Here is a 15,488-nt window from a genome sequence, read left to right on the forward strand (position 1 = left end):
TGAAAAAAAACCCAACAAACCATCACTGTACCACATAGCTGACTGAAGGAAAAAATGGCCAGTGATAAGAAAGAGGTGCAAAGGAGTAGCTGTTCTTAGTTACATCCACCTCTCCTAGCTGCTCAAAAAAATTTGCCCCCAGCACCTGAGTCACTCCTCAGCATAGTGGATCATTAATTATATTAAATTAACTCTGAGTGAGGCTAGCTGGCCTTTCTCTCATTCCTTCAGTCTGCAGTAGCCATCTCAGCAACGTCCCAAAGTGCCTTGAAGGTACTTGCCACACTTCTGCCTCTTAACACCAGTAAAAACCAAGGCAGTTAGAAAGTTAGAGTGTCTGGTTTTTGGGGCTACATCCATTCCAAAAGGTGTTCACAGTGAATAGAGCCACACCATGGGGAAGTGCAGTGGGATCAGTCTAACACACCATGCAGGAGCAAGAAGGGAAGCCAGTGCATTATGGAAAGCAGGCATGATCCCTTGCCTTTTCTCCCAGGAGGTTTTGATTCCCTCCTCCAAAGCTGTCTGCTTTTGGGACACCACATTGATAATAACTGAGAAACACCCCAATATGGTTTTTTAAAACATTTGGTGGTCCAATATACCTGAAAAGGATTCATCAACCACTGCAGGCACCTGCCTCACTGAGATACTTTCCTGGCTTTATCCTAACATCATTAGAGCTAACACCAGACCAAACAAAATTAAACAGCTCAAACCAGTCTTTATTTACATGCTCAGGTCTGGAACAAATAAGCAAAGGCACGTGGTTTCAAAAGCATTGCCTTTCTTGGAGCAGGACAGTGAGAAAGCAAACTGTCACAGGGTCCCGAGGTCCCCTGATAGTAAATCACCTCCTCTTGCTGGAATGACTGGTTTTCCTCCACGAGTCTTCCACACAGTCACTGTATGACTCTCCACAGACCTGGCTGGGGCTGAGGAACAGGATTCCTCTCCCAGAAGCACACGAGGAAGCGATAAAAGACTTTTAACCGCAGGTGCCTCTGTGATGGACCGGCCAGGCCACTGTCACACGGCAGACATCAGGGGGAGGTTATACTACCGTGTGAGGGAAACGTGCCCCGGGTGGCCGTCGGGGAGGCCACGGGGCAGGCTCGGGGTGGGGGTCTCCTTCCCCCCTTCCTGCGGTGGGAGGAGAGGGACTGTGTGGGTCTGAGGCTGAGCACGCTTCCGTGGCACCGGGGCAAAGCGCCCGTCCGAAGGAAGAACAGCCTCCACAGGGATTTCTGAGCTGAGCCCCTACCTGATAAAGGAGAGCAGACCAGTCGGGATCAGGGGAAAACCCTAAAAGCTCCCAACTCTGGCCCCGTGTTTGCTCTTCTGCTTGCCTAACTTCCCTGCGGCGGCACCTTGATCCCTCTCTGGGTTCTACTCAGGATAAACGAGCTCGCAGCTAATCGCGGCACAAGCACGCGATGACGGGCAGCACTGCGCTGTTTATTGCTCCCCACTGTTTTACTGCTGTTTGCTTCCCTCTGCGAACACCTCTAAGGACGAAAGGCGGCTTCGTGCCTTTATGCGAAGCTGCAGCGGGTTTCCGGGCCCAGCGGCCTAGCCGTGCCCGCGCATGGACGGCGGTGCCGCGGTGCCCCGGTCCCACAGCGCCCGGTGCCCGCCCAGTGGGGAGCGGCCGCTCGCCGGGGCGGCACTTCCGCCTCTGCGGACGCCGTGGCGGCGGGGCGGGGCTGGGCCGTTATGGCGGCGCCGGGGGCGCTGCGGCGGTGGTGGGTGCTGGCGCTGGGCGGCCGGACGAGGTACCGCTCCCTTGGATACCCGAGCCCTAGGGTCCTCCCCCGGGGATGCCGAGTGTCTCCGCTGCGCGGCAAGGGGCGGCATCTGCGGGGGCCGGGCGGCGTGGCGGGGACCCCGCTGAGGCTCCCCCTCTCCTCCCTTCTCCCCGAGGCAGCTGGGGCCCCGCTCCGCCGTGCCGAGGACGAGCGCTGCCGAGGCCCTCGCCTGAGCCTGCCCGGGCTGTCCGCCCGCTGCGGTGGGAGTCGTCCTTCTCCCAGCCGGGCCCGACGGAGAGCGAGCCCAGCGAAGGACAGGTCTTCCTCAGCGAAAGCTGCGTGAAGGTGGGGACCCCAGGAGGGCTCCGGTGTCTCTGGGAGGGATTTCCGAAGTGCCCGGCCTGCCGTGGGTGCACAAGGGAGGCGTTTGAGTGTCACTAGTTTGCTCAGTAGGCCTTTTAATCCTTTTCCTTTTACTTATTTGCAGAGACTGCTGGAGATTGCAGAAGGCTCAGAGTTTCTCAGGCTGCAGGTGGAAGGAGGTGGCTGCTCTGGCTTCCAGTACAAGTTTTCCTTGGACACAGTTATCAATCCTGATGACAGGCAAGGACAAAGGGGTGTAATGGTGATCAGGTATTACTGTTCTTTGCAAAAATGGCAGTGGAGGTATGTGTGACTTTGTAGGATCTTGCATTGAAGGGAAGAAGCCTATGAGATAAGGAGACTGCTCAGGCTGTGCTTTTCTGGAAGGTCTTTGGCACAGTTAATGGTTAAATATGCCGCTTTTTTGTAGGGTGTTTGAACAAGGTGGTGCCCGTGTGGTTGTGGATGTGGACAGCCTGGCCTTCGTGAAAGGTTCCATGGTGGACTTCAGCCAGGAGCTGATCCGAAGCTCCTTCCAGGTGGTGAGCAACCCCCAGGCAGAGAAGGGTTGCTCATGTGGGACTTCCTTCTCTGTCAAATTCTGACTGGACTTCCCATGGATGGACACTGTTTTCAGACACTTCCTGGCAGTCTTCAGAGGGTTTGTCCTTTTCCCAGCTGCTCCCTCTCATCTCGCTCTGTGACACAGCTGTTACACATTACTGCAGCTGTGTGTATGTTTGCACTGAACCTGTCTCCAAGACTTGTTGGCCTTCCCTTCAGAAACATGAAGCAACCATGAGCACGCACACGGGAGCATCTTCAGCACCTTGTGAACCACTGGCCAGGTGGTGCTGACTCACCTGCCCTGTCCCGAATGTGGAACCACTTAACTGTTTCTCTCTGCAAGAGATGGCTATAAATATATATATGTGTGCGTGCGTGTGCAGGTGTGTTTATTGAAAATTCTTAGTAAAAAAAGTCTCTGAGATTGATTTGCGTTGCTTGTGCATTTATAGGTGGGTAGAATATGAGTTCTTTTTAGGCTGCTGTTGCTTATCCCTTGTCATTCAGCTGAATGGGACTTGGAGTCTTTCTCACATATACCTCCCAGGGTTGCTGTCTCTCCACTCACAGCTCGCAGTGGGCTTTTCCAAATACTTTGCTATTTTCTTGCTGAGCAGACTTCTCTTGGTCCCAAGAACCTATGGTGGTTTTGCTGCAAGTTCCTGGGATGAAGGTTTTTACTTATTCAGAGTAAGTGAAACTAAAAATTGAGGTAGGAATAATTAATAGCTTATCTTTTTATTAAAAAAACCCAAAAAACCCCAAAAATCAACAACCAAAAAACCCCCAAATACTTTTACATATACAAAAATAAAATCCATAGCTCTATATGGCCCAGTGCTACTTCAGGCTGTTCCTAAACTCGACTTGGAGTTTTAGGTCATACTGACTCTCAGGTTTCATAGTGTGTTTGCTGCCTTCTCTTGCCAGCAGGAAGGGAAGTTAAGGTGACATAGAGTTGGATCTGGAGTACTGGTTTGGGGTCCTCAAGTCCTTTTGACCTAAAGTTGTCTGGGAAGTTTTTTCATAGCTCGTTTTACCCTTCAGTCTCAGTCTAACATGCCTGGTTTGATGAAAGACTCTCAGGTAATGGGAAATCTAGAAGTTTCCAGAATAACATCCTTTTGATTAGTCATTTTCTATAGTTTTTTATGTGCCACTAGATGTCTTTTAAGTCAAAGTGATTCACCTGCTTCTGGATGAAAAGGAGAGGTGGGGAAGCTATTTTTGTTCCCTCTCTTGTGTTTTATGTGATCATAACCAAATTGTCTAAGACTCGAGTCTTTCACGTGAATGTGGGAGCACTGCATGACTTTCGTGTTAAGGGAACTGCTTATGGCAAACCATGAGCTTTTTAAGTCTCCATGCCACAGGCATTTTTGTTGTTAAGCTTTCCAAATGCCTTTTTAAACTAATGAGCAGTGTCTGTGTAGAGCACTGTTTTGCCTATTTATTTCTACTGCTCAGAGTTGGTAACCAGCTAGTTTCAGTTTCATCCGTAGATGTTACAGGAGGTCATATGTGATCTGCTCTGACTTTGTCACATGAACAGTATGTGGATCGGCAGCTCTTTCAGTTTAGCCCTTTTGATTTCCTGCAGTCAACATCTGCCTGGTTACCTTGCTATCAGAGAATGCTGAATGTAGCACTGTCACGTTTTGTGAAAGGGAGTAAAAGGATGTGGTTAAAAGACTTGCCTAAACCCCTGCAGGGTGTTTGGACACTGCCCTTGTGCTCCCAGGTCTGGAAGGTGATGTTAACCAAAACTGCGTTTGAAAAGTATAAGACCTTAAAGCTTGTGTAGGTAGCATACATTAGATAAACTCAACTTCTTTCATCTAGGATACATCAAAGTTGGCCAGAGGAATTGCTTTCTGAACCAGGAAGATCCGTTCTTGATCCGTTTCACACAGACCTAGGTCAAGTCTCTTTTGGGACCTCTTATGGAAAATAAAAGTGCAGCAGTAGTGCTGGGGAGGTAGCAAACCAGCAGCTACCAAGGCTTTTTTTCCCCCTAAACTAAAGCCAGTCTTCAGCCTCTGTAAGCCTGCAGGCTTCATCTTGGATTGCTGTTCTTGCTAAATGTAAATGTGCTGTGTTCAACCTAGCCAGGTGCCACCTGCCTTCACTTGCTCTACACTGATGCAGTAAATGGAGCAAGTGCTGTCCATGTGGAGTGCCACCACTTTCAGAGAACCTGCCTCTCCCTCACAAGGACCATGCAGAGAATGAGGCTCTGGTCCCCCCCAGTGTCACTTGCAGTGTTGCTGTAAAGCTCGTACGTGTGGCTTGCGTTGCCCGCGGCTCTGGCAGTACAACTCTGACTGCACTAGATGGACCCCTTACTCCTTGGGAGTTGCTGCACTGGACATACACAGGCATTTCGACCACTTTCGGGGGGTCGTTGGGTCTGCTCCCTGCAGGACCTAAGTAGAAGCAAAAGTTTCTTTACAGCTGTCTCTTTTGGAGGCAGGCTGGAGCCAAGTTCATCTGGTATTGCAGCAGCCTTATCACTACATCAGAGAAACTGCTAGAAGCTGGAGAGGTTCTAGCCATACATCCATCACATTGCTCTTGGCCTCCTAGTCCTGCTTCCTGGGAGTAGCTGTAATTTGTTGGCCAAAGCTACTAGTTTTCCAGTTCCCAGTAGGCAATGGGTGCAAAGGGCTGTCTGTCACCCTGAGAGTTGGTCTGATTCTTAAAGAGTCTGTCAGTACATCAGAAATTGAAAACTTCTGTCGATGCTAGGAAGTCAGCAAAGGGAGTCTTGTTGCCAGGGGGGGTGAAGGTGATCTTGGTGAATTTTGACTGTGTAGACAAAAAAGGCTAGATCCTACAAAAAGCCCTAACCTGTCAAGGTTTGTAAACTGAATAGCTGTAGGTGCCAAAGATGGCACCAAACTGTAGGCAAGTGGTGCCAAGAGAAGGACACACAGGATTAGACAGGAACTTTAGTTCTGCCTGGGCCATGAGGGGCTGCCAAGGCATGCCTGTGAGGGAATAGGTGGGAGCCCTTGTACTGAACCACTGAGGAGAAGCTGGAGGTGCCGCCTTCGCTTCATGGCAAATGAGAAGCTGCAGTGGAAAATCTTTCTCTGCTCCCACATAAAGAAGGAGGATTCTCTCAGTTCACCCACCTGACAAGGAATGAATGATCAAGAAAGATATTTATGGAAACCTATGTTAAGATGAAACTTCAAGGAAAAAGGGCACAATCATCAGTGTCACTGACAGGAACGTAGAAGAAGATGGAATAGAAATTCTCCCTTTGGTGGGAGCTTGTGGGAGCTCTGCAGGGACTTGTTAGGAGATGACCAGCACATCCTGTGAGCCTGTGAGAACTGGCTCAGTTCTTCAAATTAGGTATCTACCATCACCTATTAACTGTGGGTCCCTCTTCAAGGCTTCAAGCCAGGCAATGGGTAATGGCAGATTTTTGTCGCGTCCTTTTTTTTGTGGTTTAGGGATATGCATACGAGTGCTGTGCTTGTGTTGGAGGGCTCCTGTGTGGTATCATTTGCTACAAAGAGCATTTTGAGGTGGGTGCCTGCAATAAGACCAATGACCAACCTAGAGTGGATGTTAGGGAAATAACTCCTTCTCATCCACAAACTGCAAAATTTCACTAAGCTCAGACCTTTCCCTTGTGAAGTTGTACATCTGTACAGAGCTGTTGGGTGAGTCAGGAAAATAACTAGGGTTGAGGAGCCAGTACCCCCTGGATGACACCCACTGGGGCTTTTGCTTCTCCATGCAGTAGTGTAATTTCCTGCCACCTTAAGGGCTTAGATGAATCCAGCACATGGGATAGGATTCATCTAAGCACACGGGATAGGAATCACTGCACAGTGGAGGAGACAATAACGGGAAGGCGGAAGTGCATGACAGAAGGCTTCTCTTGTCTGTGTCCCATACTGTGAAGGCACACACTTTATATCAAGACTGTGTTCAGCCTTACAAACATTTCAAACGTCTGGTGGCAGCTGGAAGTAAAAAACCAGAGTGGTATAAACCCCACTGTAAGCTGGGACTGGTCAGTGGAGTTTATTGAATTACAGAATTGAATATCCTGAGTTGGAAGAGACCCACAAGGATTATTGAGTCCAAAAATTATACCATGTGCCTGAGAGCGTTGTCCAAATGCTTCCTGACCTCTATCTTGTCTGGTGCTGTGACCACTTCTCTGGGGAGCCTGTTCCAGTGCTCACCGCCCTCTGGGTGATGAACCTTATCCTAATATCTGACCTAAACCTCCACTGACACAGCTTCATGCCATTCTCTCTGGTCCTATCACTGGTCATTACAGAGAAGAGATCAGTGCCTGCCCCTCCGCTTCCCCTTGTGAGGAAGTTGTAGGCTGTGATAAGGTCTCCCCTCAGTCTCCTCCAGGCTGAACAAGACAAATGACATCAACCGCTCCTCATACGGTTTCCCCTCTAGGCCCTTCACTGTCTTTGTAGCCTCCTTTGGACAGCTTTATATCCTTCTTATATTATGGCACCCAAAACTGCGCACAGTACTCAAGGTGAGGCTGCCCCAGTGCAGAGCAGAGAGGGACAATCCCCTCCCTCAACTGGCTGGCGATGCTTTGCCTGATGCCCCCTAGGACACAGTTGGCCCTCCTGGCTGCCAGGGCACTGCTGACTCATACAACTTGCTGTTGATGAGGACCCCCAGCAGGGCTACTCTTGGGAGTTCAGAGAAAAAATCAAAGCAAGTGTGCTGTATTTCCCAATGAGCTGCTACAACACATGCTTAAGGACTGAATCAAACATAATGTCCACTAGCAAACACCATCATCAGGTTCATTAGCAGAGGGCATGATAGGATGTGCACCATTTAGATGCTTAATTTTCTTTGCCTGTTTTCATGCAGACCAGATAAAGCCCTCACCAAGTGTTTACCACGCTCTCTGGAATGGGCCATAGCTGCCAGAGAAACTGGCGGCAGAGAAAGAGATAGCCTTGTGTTATGGTTTGTTTGATACAACTGTCAGCCAGCCTGGATAAAGAACCACAGTTTAAGGACACCAAGCATTGGCAAGAATAAACTGCAGACACCTGTATTGTATCAAACTCTTCCCTTTGAGAAGTGTTTTATTGCCTTTTTTTTTTTTTTTAAGAGTATGAATCCTTGAACTAAATGCCATTAGGGGCTAGGTGGAGGATTAATGGTACAGTTTGGATCCTGCTGGGTTCTGAGGAATATGTTTGCTCTGCATGGTTTCCAGGATTAGGCTGCAACTGGCTTTGATCTGTGGAGATACCTGCCCAGGAAACAGCTCAGTAGATCATGAACTTGGGGTTGGTTTAGTATCCAGCTGTGGGCAGAAATACTGTCATGAGTCAGCTGAAGCTGTTCATGACAGTGAGATGGGCCATTATTCCAAGGCTGTGATTCTTCAACCTGTGGGGAGCAGTTTGTGTGCAGTGCTTTCTGCCTCTGGCCTTCCCAGCATTTGTATGGCTCTTAATATTTCCTGCTTGAGCAATAAGAGTTTATGGTCCTAGTCTTTGTCGTTGATTAGAACCCGAGTTTGTCCCCCTGTTTTAATCAGTGCTCATTTACCTTCGGCATCCTTCAGAGGAACAGAATGGTATGTCTTTCAGTTGCCATGGAAACAGTGAGACTAAATGCACATTTCCATGGCAACCTGCCATTATCTTCAGCTCTATCTGTGGGTCTCATTTTCTGACCATGGGGGTGGGGTGGTGAAAATGGAACTTTATCTCTTAAAAAAGTACAATTAAAAAAAAAAAAGAAAGGAAAAGAAAGATGATACCACCACCATCATCACCACCCCCTTTCTCCTCTGGCTCAGGCTTGGGGCCAAGAAAGGCCCATTACTACTGCTGCCATCCCATGCAATAAGGCTCCAAGGTATCGTCTTCAGCTCCTTCTCTCCTTCACCCTTCTAAAAATAGACATTCAGAACAATTAGATGACAATGTTCCCGCACTTCTCTGAACTCTTTGTTTCCTCAACTAATGCTCCTAGCAAAGAGCCTTGAAGTTAATTGAACTTTCCAACGGATTCCAAAGGTCAAAGTGTCCCAGTTCCTTTTGGTCCAAAGGGCCAAGGGTTAATTACGGGGTCTAAGACTCCAAGGAGAAGAAGCCTTTGTCTGCTGTGACTGGAGGCACCAGGGCACATCATGTTAACCTCAGGAGTGGGGGACCTTCTTGCAATTGGGGCAGCATGGACTGTTTCAGGAGGCTGTACCCATCAGAGAGTTAGAGATCAAAGGCAATGCTTATCTGTTTCTTGATCAACTCAGAGTTTACAGGGATACAGAGAAACCAGGTGTATGATGGGTCTAGCAGTCTGACAGCCAGAAGTGCTTTTCGCTACTACTAAAATTTCTGCCTCCCTCAACCATTGAGTCAGAAAAAGGACAGAATCTGCTGTACTTTGAACAATTGCACACAGCTGTGCCTTAAGCCCATGTTCATTATTCTTGTTCTAGCTGGCTTGACCTTTAGCTAATTCCTCTTATTCACAGTCTAATCTTGGTTACTGAGGGGAAAAGCTTGTGTTTTGCACAGTTCTAGCCTGATTTGATAGAGTTATCCAGGGAGAGGATGGGGGTAAGTTCTCCTTCCACATCTGCCCCATTAGCCTTTCCCAGATGCTGAAGCAGAGGATGATAAAGCTATCTCCATTCAGAAGTTAGCATGGAGGCAGATGTGGTCTTCAGAATAGGTCAGCCACATAAGGCAGATGCTGTTCAAGCACAATTCTTTTCCTAGCTGTAGTCTACCACAGCACTGATCATACGTGACAAAGAGTTGTCACAGTCAGCCGGGGTTCGTGTTGTTTCATCGAGGGGAGAACAAAGGCCAGTGAGTTCTGTGCATTGCTGAACTTGCAGGATTTCACCCTGAAAGAATTACTGCCTGGATATACTGCTAGGGTTTGGTTGACAGCTATTGCTTGAAAGACATTGAAAATGTTTTCTGAGATGTGGGGACCTTCCTCCTGATTTGGGGTGCTGAGCACTGGGACACATTCTGCGTGATTCACAAGGGTACAAGTTTGCTGGAGGAGGTGCTGCTGGTGCTAGACCAGGCTGGCTTGGCCCCATGACATGCCGTGGCAGAAGGTACAGAGGAAGGTTTGCTGTACATGTTCTGTGTGTGAACCAGTGGCTGCCCTCTAGCTGCTGTGGGGAACTGACCTGCTGCACAGCAGCCTGAGAGCAGGGACAGCGTGGGCTCTTCCTGCTGAGAACTGCTGTGGACTGGCAGGTTTGTGCTGTGGACTAGAACCCACAGGAGGTTTGCCTGCTGGCTCAGTCGTAGCCCTGCTGCCATGGCTCAGAGAGCCACATAGCCAGGGTGGCTTTAGGCTCTTTCCCTCAGGTCCATAGCAGCTGAGCAGGCATTGACTGAGGGAGTGGCAGGTCCCCCTGCTCAGATTCTCCTTGGCATACAGGGTCAGTTCTCCTTGCCAGTGTCCTACAATTTGTCCAGGTGAGGGTGGCTGTGCTCTGGTCAGCATGTCCAGCAGGCTGTGTGGCAGGCTTCCCTTCATCTCCCTGCCTGCCCATGCATGGCTACCACAAACTTCAGACCTGGAAGATTCGTGTTAAATATAGAAACTTTACAGGGAAGAGCTAAGAGCACTTGGAAAAGAAAATTCACTACCTGCCTTCGGTGACAAAGGCAGAAGTAATGGGGCAATGCTATTGTTAGCAGAACTTTATCTACCAATGCTTGCAAAAGCTTAGTGGGAAGCAGCAGGACTGTGTGGCAGATCCCTTGGCCTCTTAATAAAATGCTTCCCCCTGCTGTCACTGTCCTATGTTCCCAGATAACAGGCACAGGCCAGAAATAGGACTGCCATGGTGAAAGAATTTACTTAATCCTCTTCGAGCTAAGCAAAAATGTATCAGTGAAGAGGCAATTCACAGGGCAGAGCTGAATTACACGGAAGAAAATTGCGTCTGCAAATCAAACAGAGTTCAAAGCATTGTGAGAGAGCAAAGGCAAACCAGGCTGGTATGGAAGGGGGAATAGCCCAGAGAGATGCTTAAGGGCATAAGGCAACAGGAGGTATTTGCTGAGCCTCCCCCAGCTCCTGCTATGGAAGCACAGGTTTGTGGATGGATGCAGCTGTCAGAAGGCAGCAGGGCAGATGAAGCTGTCATAAGATGGGAGGGCACTTCCAGCTGTCCAGGTATTGGAAGAGGCAAAATAATCTGATAAGACCTGGGACCCTCTGAGAAGACAAGAATTGGTGAAGGGTTGGTGTGTAGTTCATGTAGAGAAAAATTAACAGGATAGAGGAACAAAGAGTAGGCAGCTAGACCAAGGGGACAAAGGGCCTGAGCAGAGTATGCACCCATGCCTGCTGGGCACCTGTGTGGAGGTGCCGTATCCATGAAGACACTTACCTGCTCTGCTTTGCACTGGCTGAACTTTGAATGACAACAGCTTGTGCAGAAGTACCCTCAGAAAATCGAAGCTGCTAAAGTTTCAGAGATGAAAACCAGACCTGCCAAAGGACTGCTTTTCAAGAATTGGGCCCCACTGGCCTGGAGAAAAGGCAGCAGATCTGAAAAGTAAGAGTGCACAGAGAACCTTAGTCAATGTGTTATATGCTTAGGAGCATGGGCTAGTTCTTTAAATGAGTAAAGGCTCCTGTTGTAAGGAGTTGAGGTACAGACTTCTGCTTCTTGAGGATGCCTGCTTCTATGCTGGGCTTTGTGGTTGATGTCCTTTTGATCTGTGCTGGACGTGATAATTTTACAGGGCAGGTGAGATCACTAGAAGCGTTGCATTGGGAGGGCTTCCTAACAGATTGGGGCTTGGGGATAGAGGGGAGGTCCTAGCTCCCCTGGGGCTAGTCCAAACACTAAGTAGTTCAGCAGGACAGCTTACTGAGAGAGTTGTTTATCTCAAGACAAAATGAGGGCACACCTTGCACAGCATGTGCTATGCTGGGCACAAAGATGTCTCACTGCCTGAGCTCCTCACCTAATGCTCAGATGTGACGGGCTTGCTACACATGACCCTGCAAACTTCTTCTGGCCCACGGGGACCTGATCACATCCTCCCAGGGAAGCTGATTAGTGTCACCTCTGTTGGAATGTGTGCTCCTTTTGCCCCCTCTCCTCTTGCTTGTTTTTTTCAGATGCATTTGATTTATACATACTCATTCCCTTCTTCACCAGAATGGGTTTTGGTGCGTGTCAGATGCATGAGAGAAAAATTTATAGAGCAAGCTGCAGAGGAAAGCAGCTGGGATTTTTCTTAGGAGAGCTGCAGTCGTTAATTATAGGACTCTAACTAAACCTCAGCTCAGGCAAGAAGCATTTTCGAGATCTCCCTCCTTTCTTTTGTACCTTCCTGCGCAGGTTGTCACATCAATGTCAGGATTCGTGAACAAGTGAAAAAGACACCCACCTTTTTAAATAAAAATGGCATGCTGAGTGCCAGGGAGCAGCTCTCTTTTTGGCTCCCTCATCTCCCAAACTGGTGTGAGGGGCACTGCACTGCTCCCCAGCAAGGGCTGCACACAGCACTTGTCTGTCCCTTGGGCTTGCTCCCGCTTCTTCCCTGCCTCAGGCAGCATGGTGAGTCAGCTGCTGCTTTACTAAAGCATCTCAGGTTTGATCTAAACACCAGTCTCCTCTCCCCAGCTCAGTTCTGTGCAGCCTGGCCTGTTCTTGGGACAGCAGGTTCCCCAGGGGTACATTTTGTTAGCAGAGTCACTGCAGAGCTGGGTATTTAGGTCCCAAACATGTGTGCATCACAGGCAGAGCCAGCAGCACTGGAAAGGATTTTCTCTGTATGAATTTACCCCAGGGGAAGAGAGGGAGGAGACATAACTTGGACGACCTTAAAAGCCTAATATTTCCTGTGCCTCTCTGATATGTTTCTGGCCAATGATCCCAGGACAGGCCATTCTATTCGAGGAGTGCCTACACAGATAACTTGTCTTAACTTGGCCAGCCTACTGACAACCTTTGCTCATGTCACTGCATGATCTGTAATACTGAGATAAGAGCACTTTCTGCAGCAGGAGTCTGTCTGCATTAACAGCTAAGAGATACTAAGAGGAAAGAAGGCTAGAAACATACCTATGGTATATAAAGCTATTTTGGTCTCTTTGCCAAAGAAAGTTGTTATGTGTTTTCCTCAAAGTTTCACAGGGCTACCAGGAAATGTGTGTGCCTAGCCAAGGGAGGTTACTGTCATCAGAAGCTGATTTTGGCGCCCCAGATGGATGTTCATGGCCTTTTGATGGGGCTTGGGCAGGGAGAGAAAAGAAGGGGGGCACTAGTTTGCTAATTAAGAAGTATTCTCTGTCTGCTGCCTTTCTTCTGCTCAGAGGGGGAGGCAGAACCTGTGCCTGGTAAGAGCCTCTTGCCTGTGCTGGGACCCCTCTTAAAAGCTGCTAAACATTAAAAAATAATAAAGAAAAAATTCTGTGAGCACTTTGATAGTCCTTACAGGAAAGTGAAACAGAAGAGCCTTTGAGCTGCACATAGAAGAAAAACCTCTGTACATCGGTGGGGGAAAAAAGGCTGGTGGAGCTGAAATCTGGCAACAGTCCCCAGCTGGCGAGGGAGGTGCTTTTCTTCTGCAAGCTCCTGTCACAACTGATGCAGAGACAGAGAGAGGAAAAGCGCAGGATCCTCTGTAAGAAATAACTAGCACCTCAAACCCACCAGGGTGTTGGTGGGATGGGGAGGCCAAGCCAGCACTCATCTTGTGCCTTCACGCAGGGTCTTGGCCCTGGGCTTAACCCAGCAGAGGCGCCCAGCCTTGTCACATCATGCCTTCTCCTGGGGGACCCCTTCCCACTGTGGGAGCCTCTCAGCCAGGCAGCCTCCCCCTTTGCATCCCCCCAGGTTTCCATAGCAATCGGTGTTGTCAGCTGTGTAGGGAAGCCAATGGAGGGAAATAAAGGTTTCTTCCCATCCTGGGCCAGCTATGGGTTGGGAGAACAGGAGCATCCTGATATTTCTGGTGCTCCTGATAGAGGGAGCAACACCTAGGCTACTCCAGTTCACCCCCAGCAAGGCCAGGGCACAAGAATGTGATGAAAATGCACAGCTCCCAGGGCTCTGCAGGGCAGGTCTTGGGGGACTGCATGCACCCCAGAGCCATCCTTACACACCCGCAGCCATGCTAGAGAACTACTGATAAAACTGAACGGATGCCGTCCCTGATTTTATGTCTTCTCCCTCAGCCTCCATGTCTTTTCCCCCTCAGCCTGCTCCATTCCCCCCCCCCCCCCCCTTCTTGGCACATTGTCAGTCAGTGAAGTCAGAAAGTAATCTTCAGCTTTAATGGAAAACACTTAGAGGGGGGAAGAGGTGGCAGGAGGGGGAGAGCGGGGATGCACAGGCAGCCTTGAAAGCAGCATTTTTATTCCCAGGATGGGGTAACAGGGCACTGGAGTAAAACCTCAGAGAGAGAGAATAGGGTTTAGATGATGAAGGGGAATGTGTATCTGAGACAGTGCTCCAGCAGGAAGAGAAGGAGCATCCTGGGTAAGCTCCTTGTCCTGTTCTCTCCATGGATAGAGTAGATTTCATTACCTGCTAACCATCTTCACCCCTGTCCACACAGACAGAAGGAAGGTGGAGACCTGCCCATTCAAAACAAATGGAAAACTTATGGGGACTTTCAGAAAATAAAATGAAAATGTCAATTTGAACCCCAAATGTTTTGTATTGTTTATCTTTAAAAAAATAAATTAGACAATAAGTTAATTTTGAAATGGAACTGTCATGTTGAAAGAATGCCAAGCTATTTAATTTGTTAAATGTCTAAACATAATGTTTTGACGTTTTCAGGAAAAAATTATCCCATAAATTTTCAGACAAAATTTGCTAACAAATGTGACTGAAAAGTTTGAAGTCCTGAAAACTGCATTTTGAGGCAAGCTTGGTATGTGCCAAGCATGTTTCACATGCTCCTGGCATCCAAAGCACAGCAGTGCTGGGCAGACCCCAGAGAGCTGCCCAGGGAGCAGGGCTGCCCAGGCATGCTTGGTACAGTTTGGGCTGGTCCCATTTCTGTCCAGGGCAGCTCCATATGGTTGGTTTCCCCCTGACCCAGCTCCTGCCAGCACCACTCTGCCTGCAGTGGGAAGCATGGCACAGGTACCTATAGGTTGATGTGCCCTGTGCTCAAGCTACAGCTCCGCTGCAGGGGTGAAAACTGGGGCCCTGATTATATTTAGCATATGACAGTGGGGAAAGGAACTATAAATAAGCTAGAACCATCCTTCAGTTGTTCATGCAGCATGGGGAAGAGAAACACAGAGGTTTTTGGGATAATCATGTTCATAATCAAGGGGATTCTTGGAGAGTCTAAATGCAAGATTTATTGATAGGAGAGAGAAGAGCAGGCACAGACACTGAATCCTGTGTTCCTGCCTGCCTTGTTGAGAGGCTTACATGCTTTTCAGCAGCAAGATTAGATGTCAAGAGGAGATTACCATTTACAACACACCGTACCACCGTACACTGAGACCTCTGGTCTCGCACAGCACCTCTGTGCTGGGCACCAACTGCAGTACAGCTTTGACTGCCTACACACCTCTCACCAGTTCCCAGCCCAGGCTCCTGCAGGTTGGAGAGGCTAAGGGCACATGTCTGTGAGGGGATTTCACAATTGCCCATGCCAGGAAGGGACTTGTTTTGAGCTCAATAAAGCTCACATAATAATGAGTTTGAATTGGGAGGGTGACCAAAGCTGGTGCCAGGCAGAACCCTCTGTATCATTTCATGGCTTACATAGCTTAAAGCTTGCCCATCTCAATAACAAGCTCTGGCATACTGTGAGACCTGAG

The 15,488-nt window shown here is 48.8% G+C and overlaps 1 protein-coding gene and 1 long non-coding RNA gene across 4 annotated transcripts; one reads left to right on the forward strand and one right to left on the reverse strand.

The window, feature by feature from the left end:
- Window positions 1–704: 704 nt before the first annotated feature.
- LOC113944784 lies at window positions 705–1,606 on the reverse strand. The gene is made up of 2 exons (XR_003526795.1): window positions 1,265–1,606; window positions 705–1,143 (listed from the first exon to the last, which is right to left on the reverse strand). It is a non-coding gene; the product is annotated as an uncharacterized LOC113944784 (long non-coding RNA).
- On the forward strand, window positions 825–3,106 carry ISCA2 (iron-sulfur cluster assembly 2). Of its 3 annotated transcripts, XR_003526794.1 has the most exons (5): window positions 1,708–1,775; window positions 1,928–2,093; window positions 2,236–2,351; window positions 2,542–2,772; window positions 2,895–3,106. XR_003526794.1 is itself a non-coding variant. In XM_027638294.1 (4 exons), the coding sequence occupies exons 1-4, from the start codon at window positions 1,010–1,012 to the stop codon at window positions 2,714–2,716; spliced, it is 501 nt and encodes a 166-aa protein (XP_027494095.1). In that variant the 5' UTR covers window positions 825–1,009; the 3' UTR covers window positions 2,717–3,106. The 3 variants fall into 3 exon arrangements, 2 of the variants coding, with proteins under 2 accessions (XP_027494095.1, XP_027494093.1); XM_027638294.1 differs by lacking the exon at window positions 1,708–1,775 and adding an exon at window positions 825–1,053 and having other exon boundaries at window positions 2,542–3,106; XM_027638292.1 differs by having other exon boundaries at window positions 1,669–1,775; window positions 2,542–3,106.
- The last annotated feature ends 12,382 nt before the right edge of the window (window positions 3,107–15,488 follow it).

Source organism: Corapipo altera, unplaced genomic scaffold, assembly GCF_003945725.1.
Source record: "Corapipo altera isolate COAL_440 unplaced genomic scaffold, ASM394572v1 23, whole genome shotgun sequence".
NCBI classification, from domain to species: Eukaryota; Metazoa; Chordata; class Aves; order Passeriformes; family Pipridae; genus Corapipo; species Corapipo altera.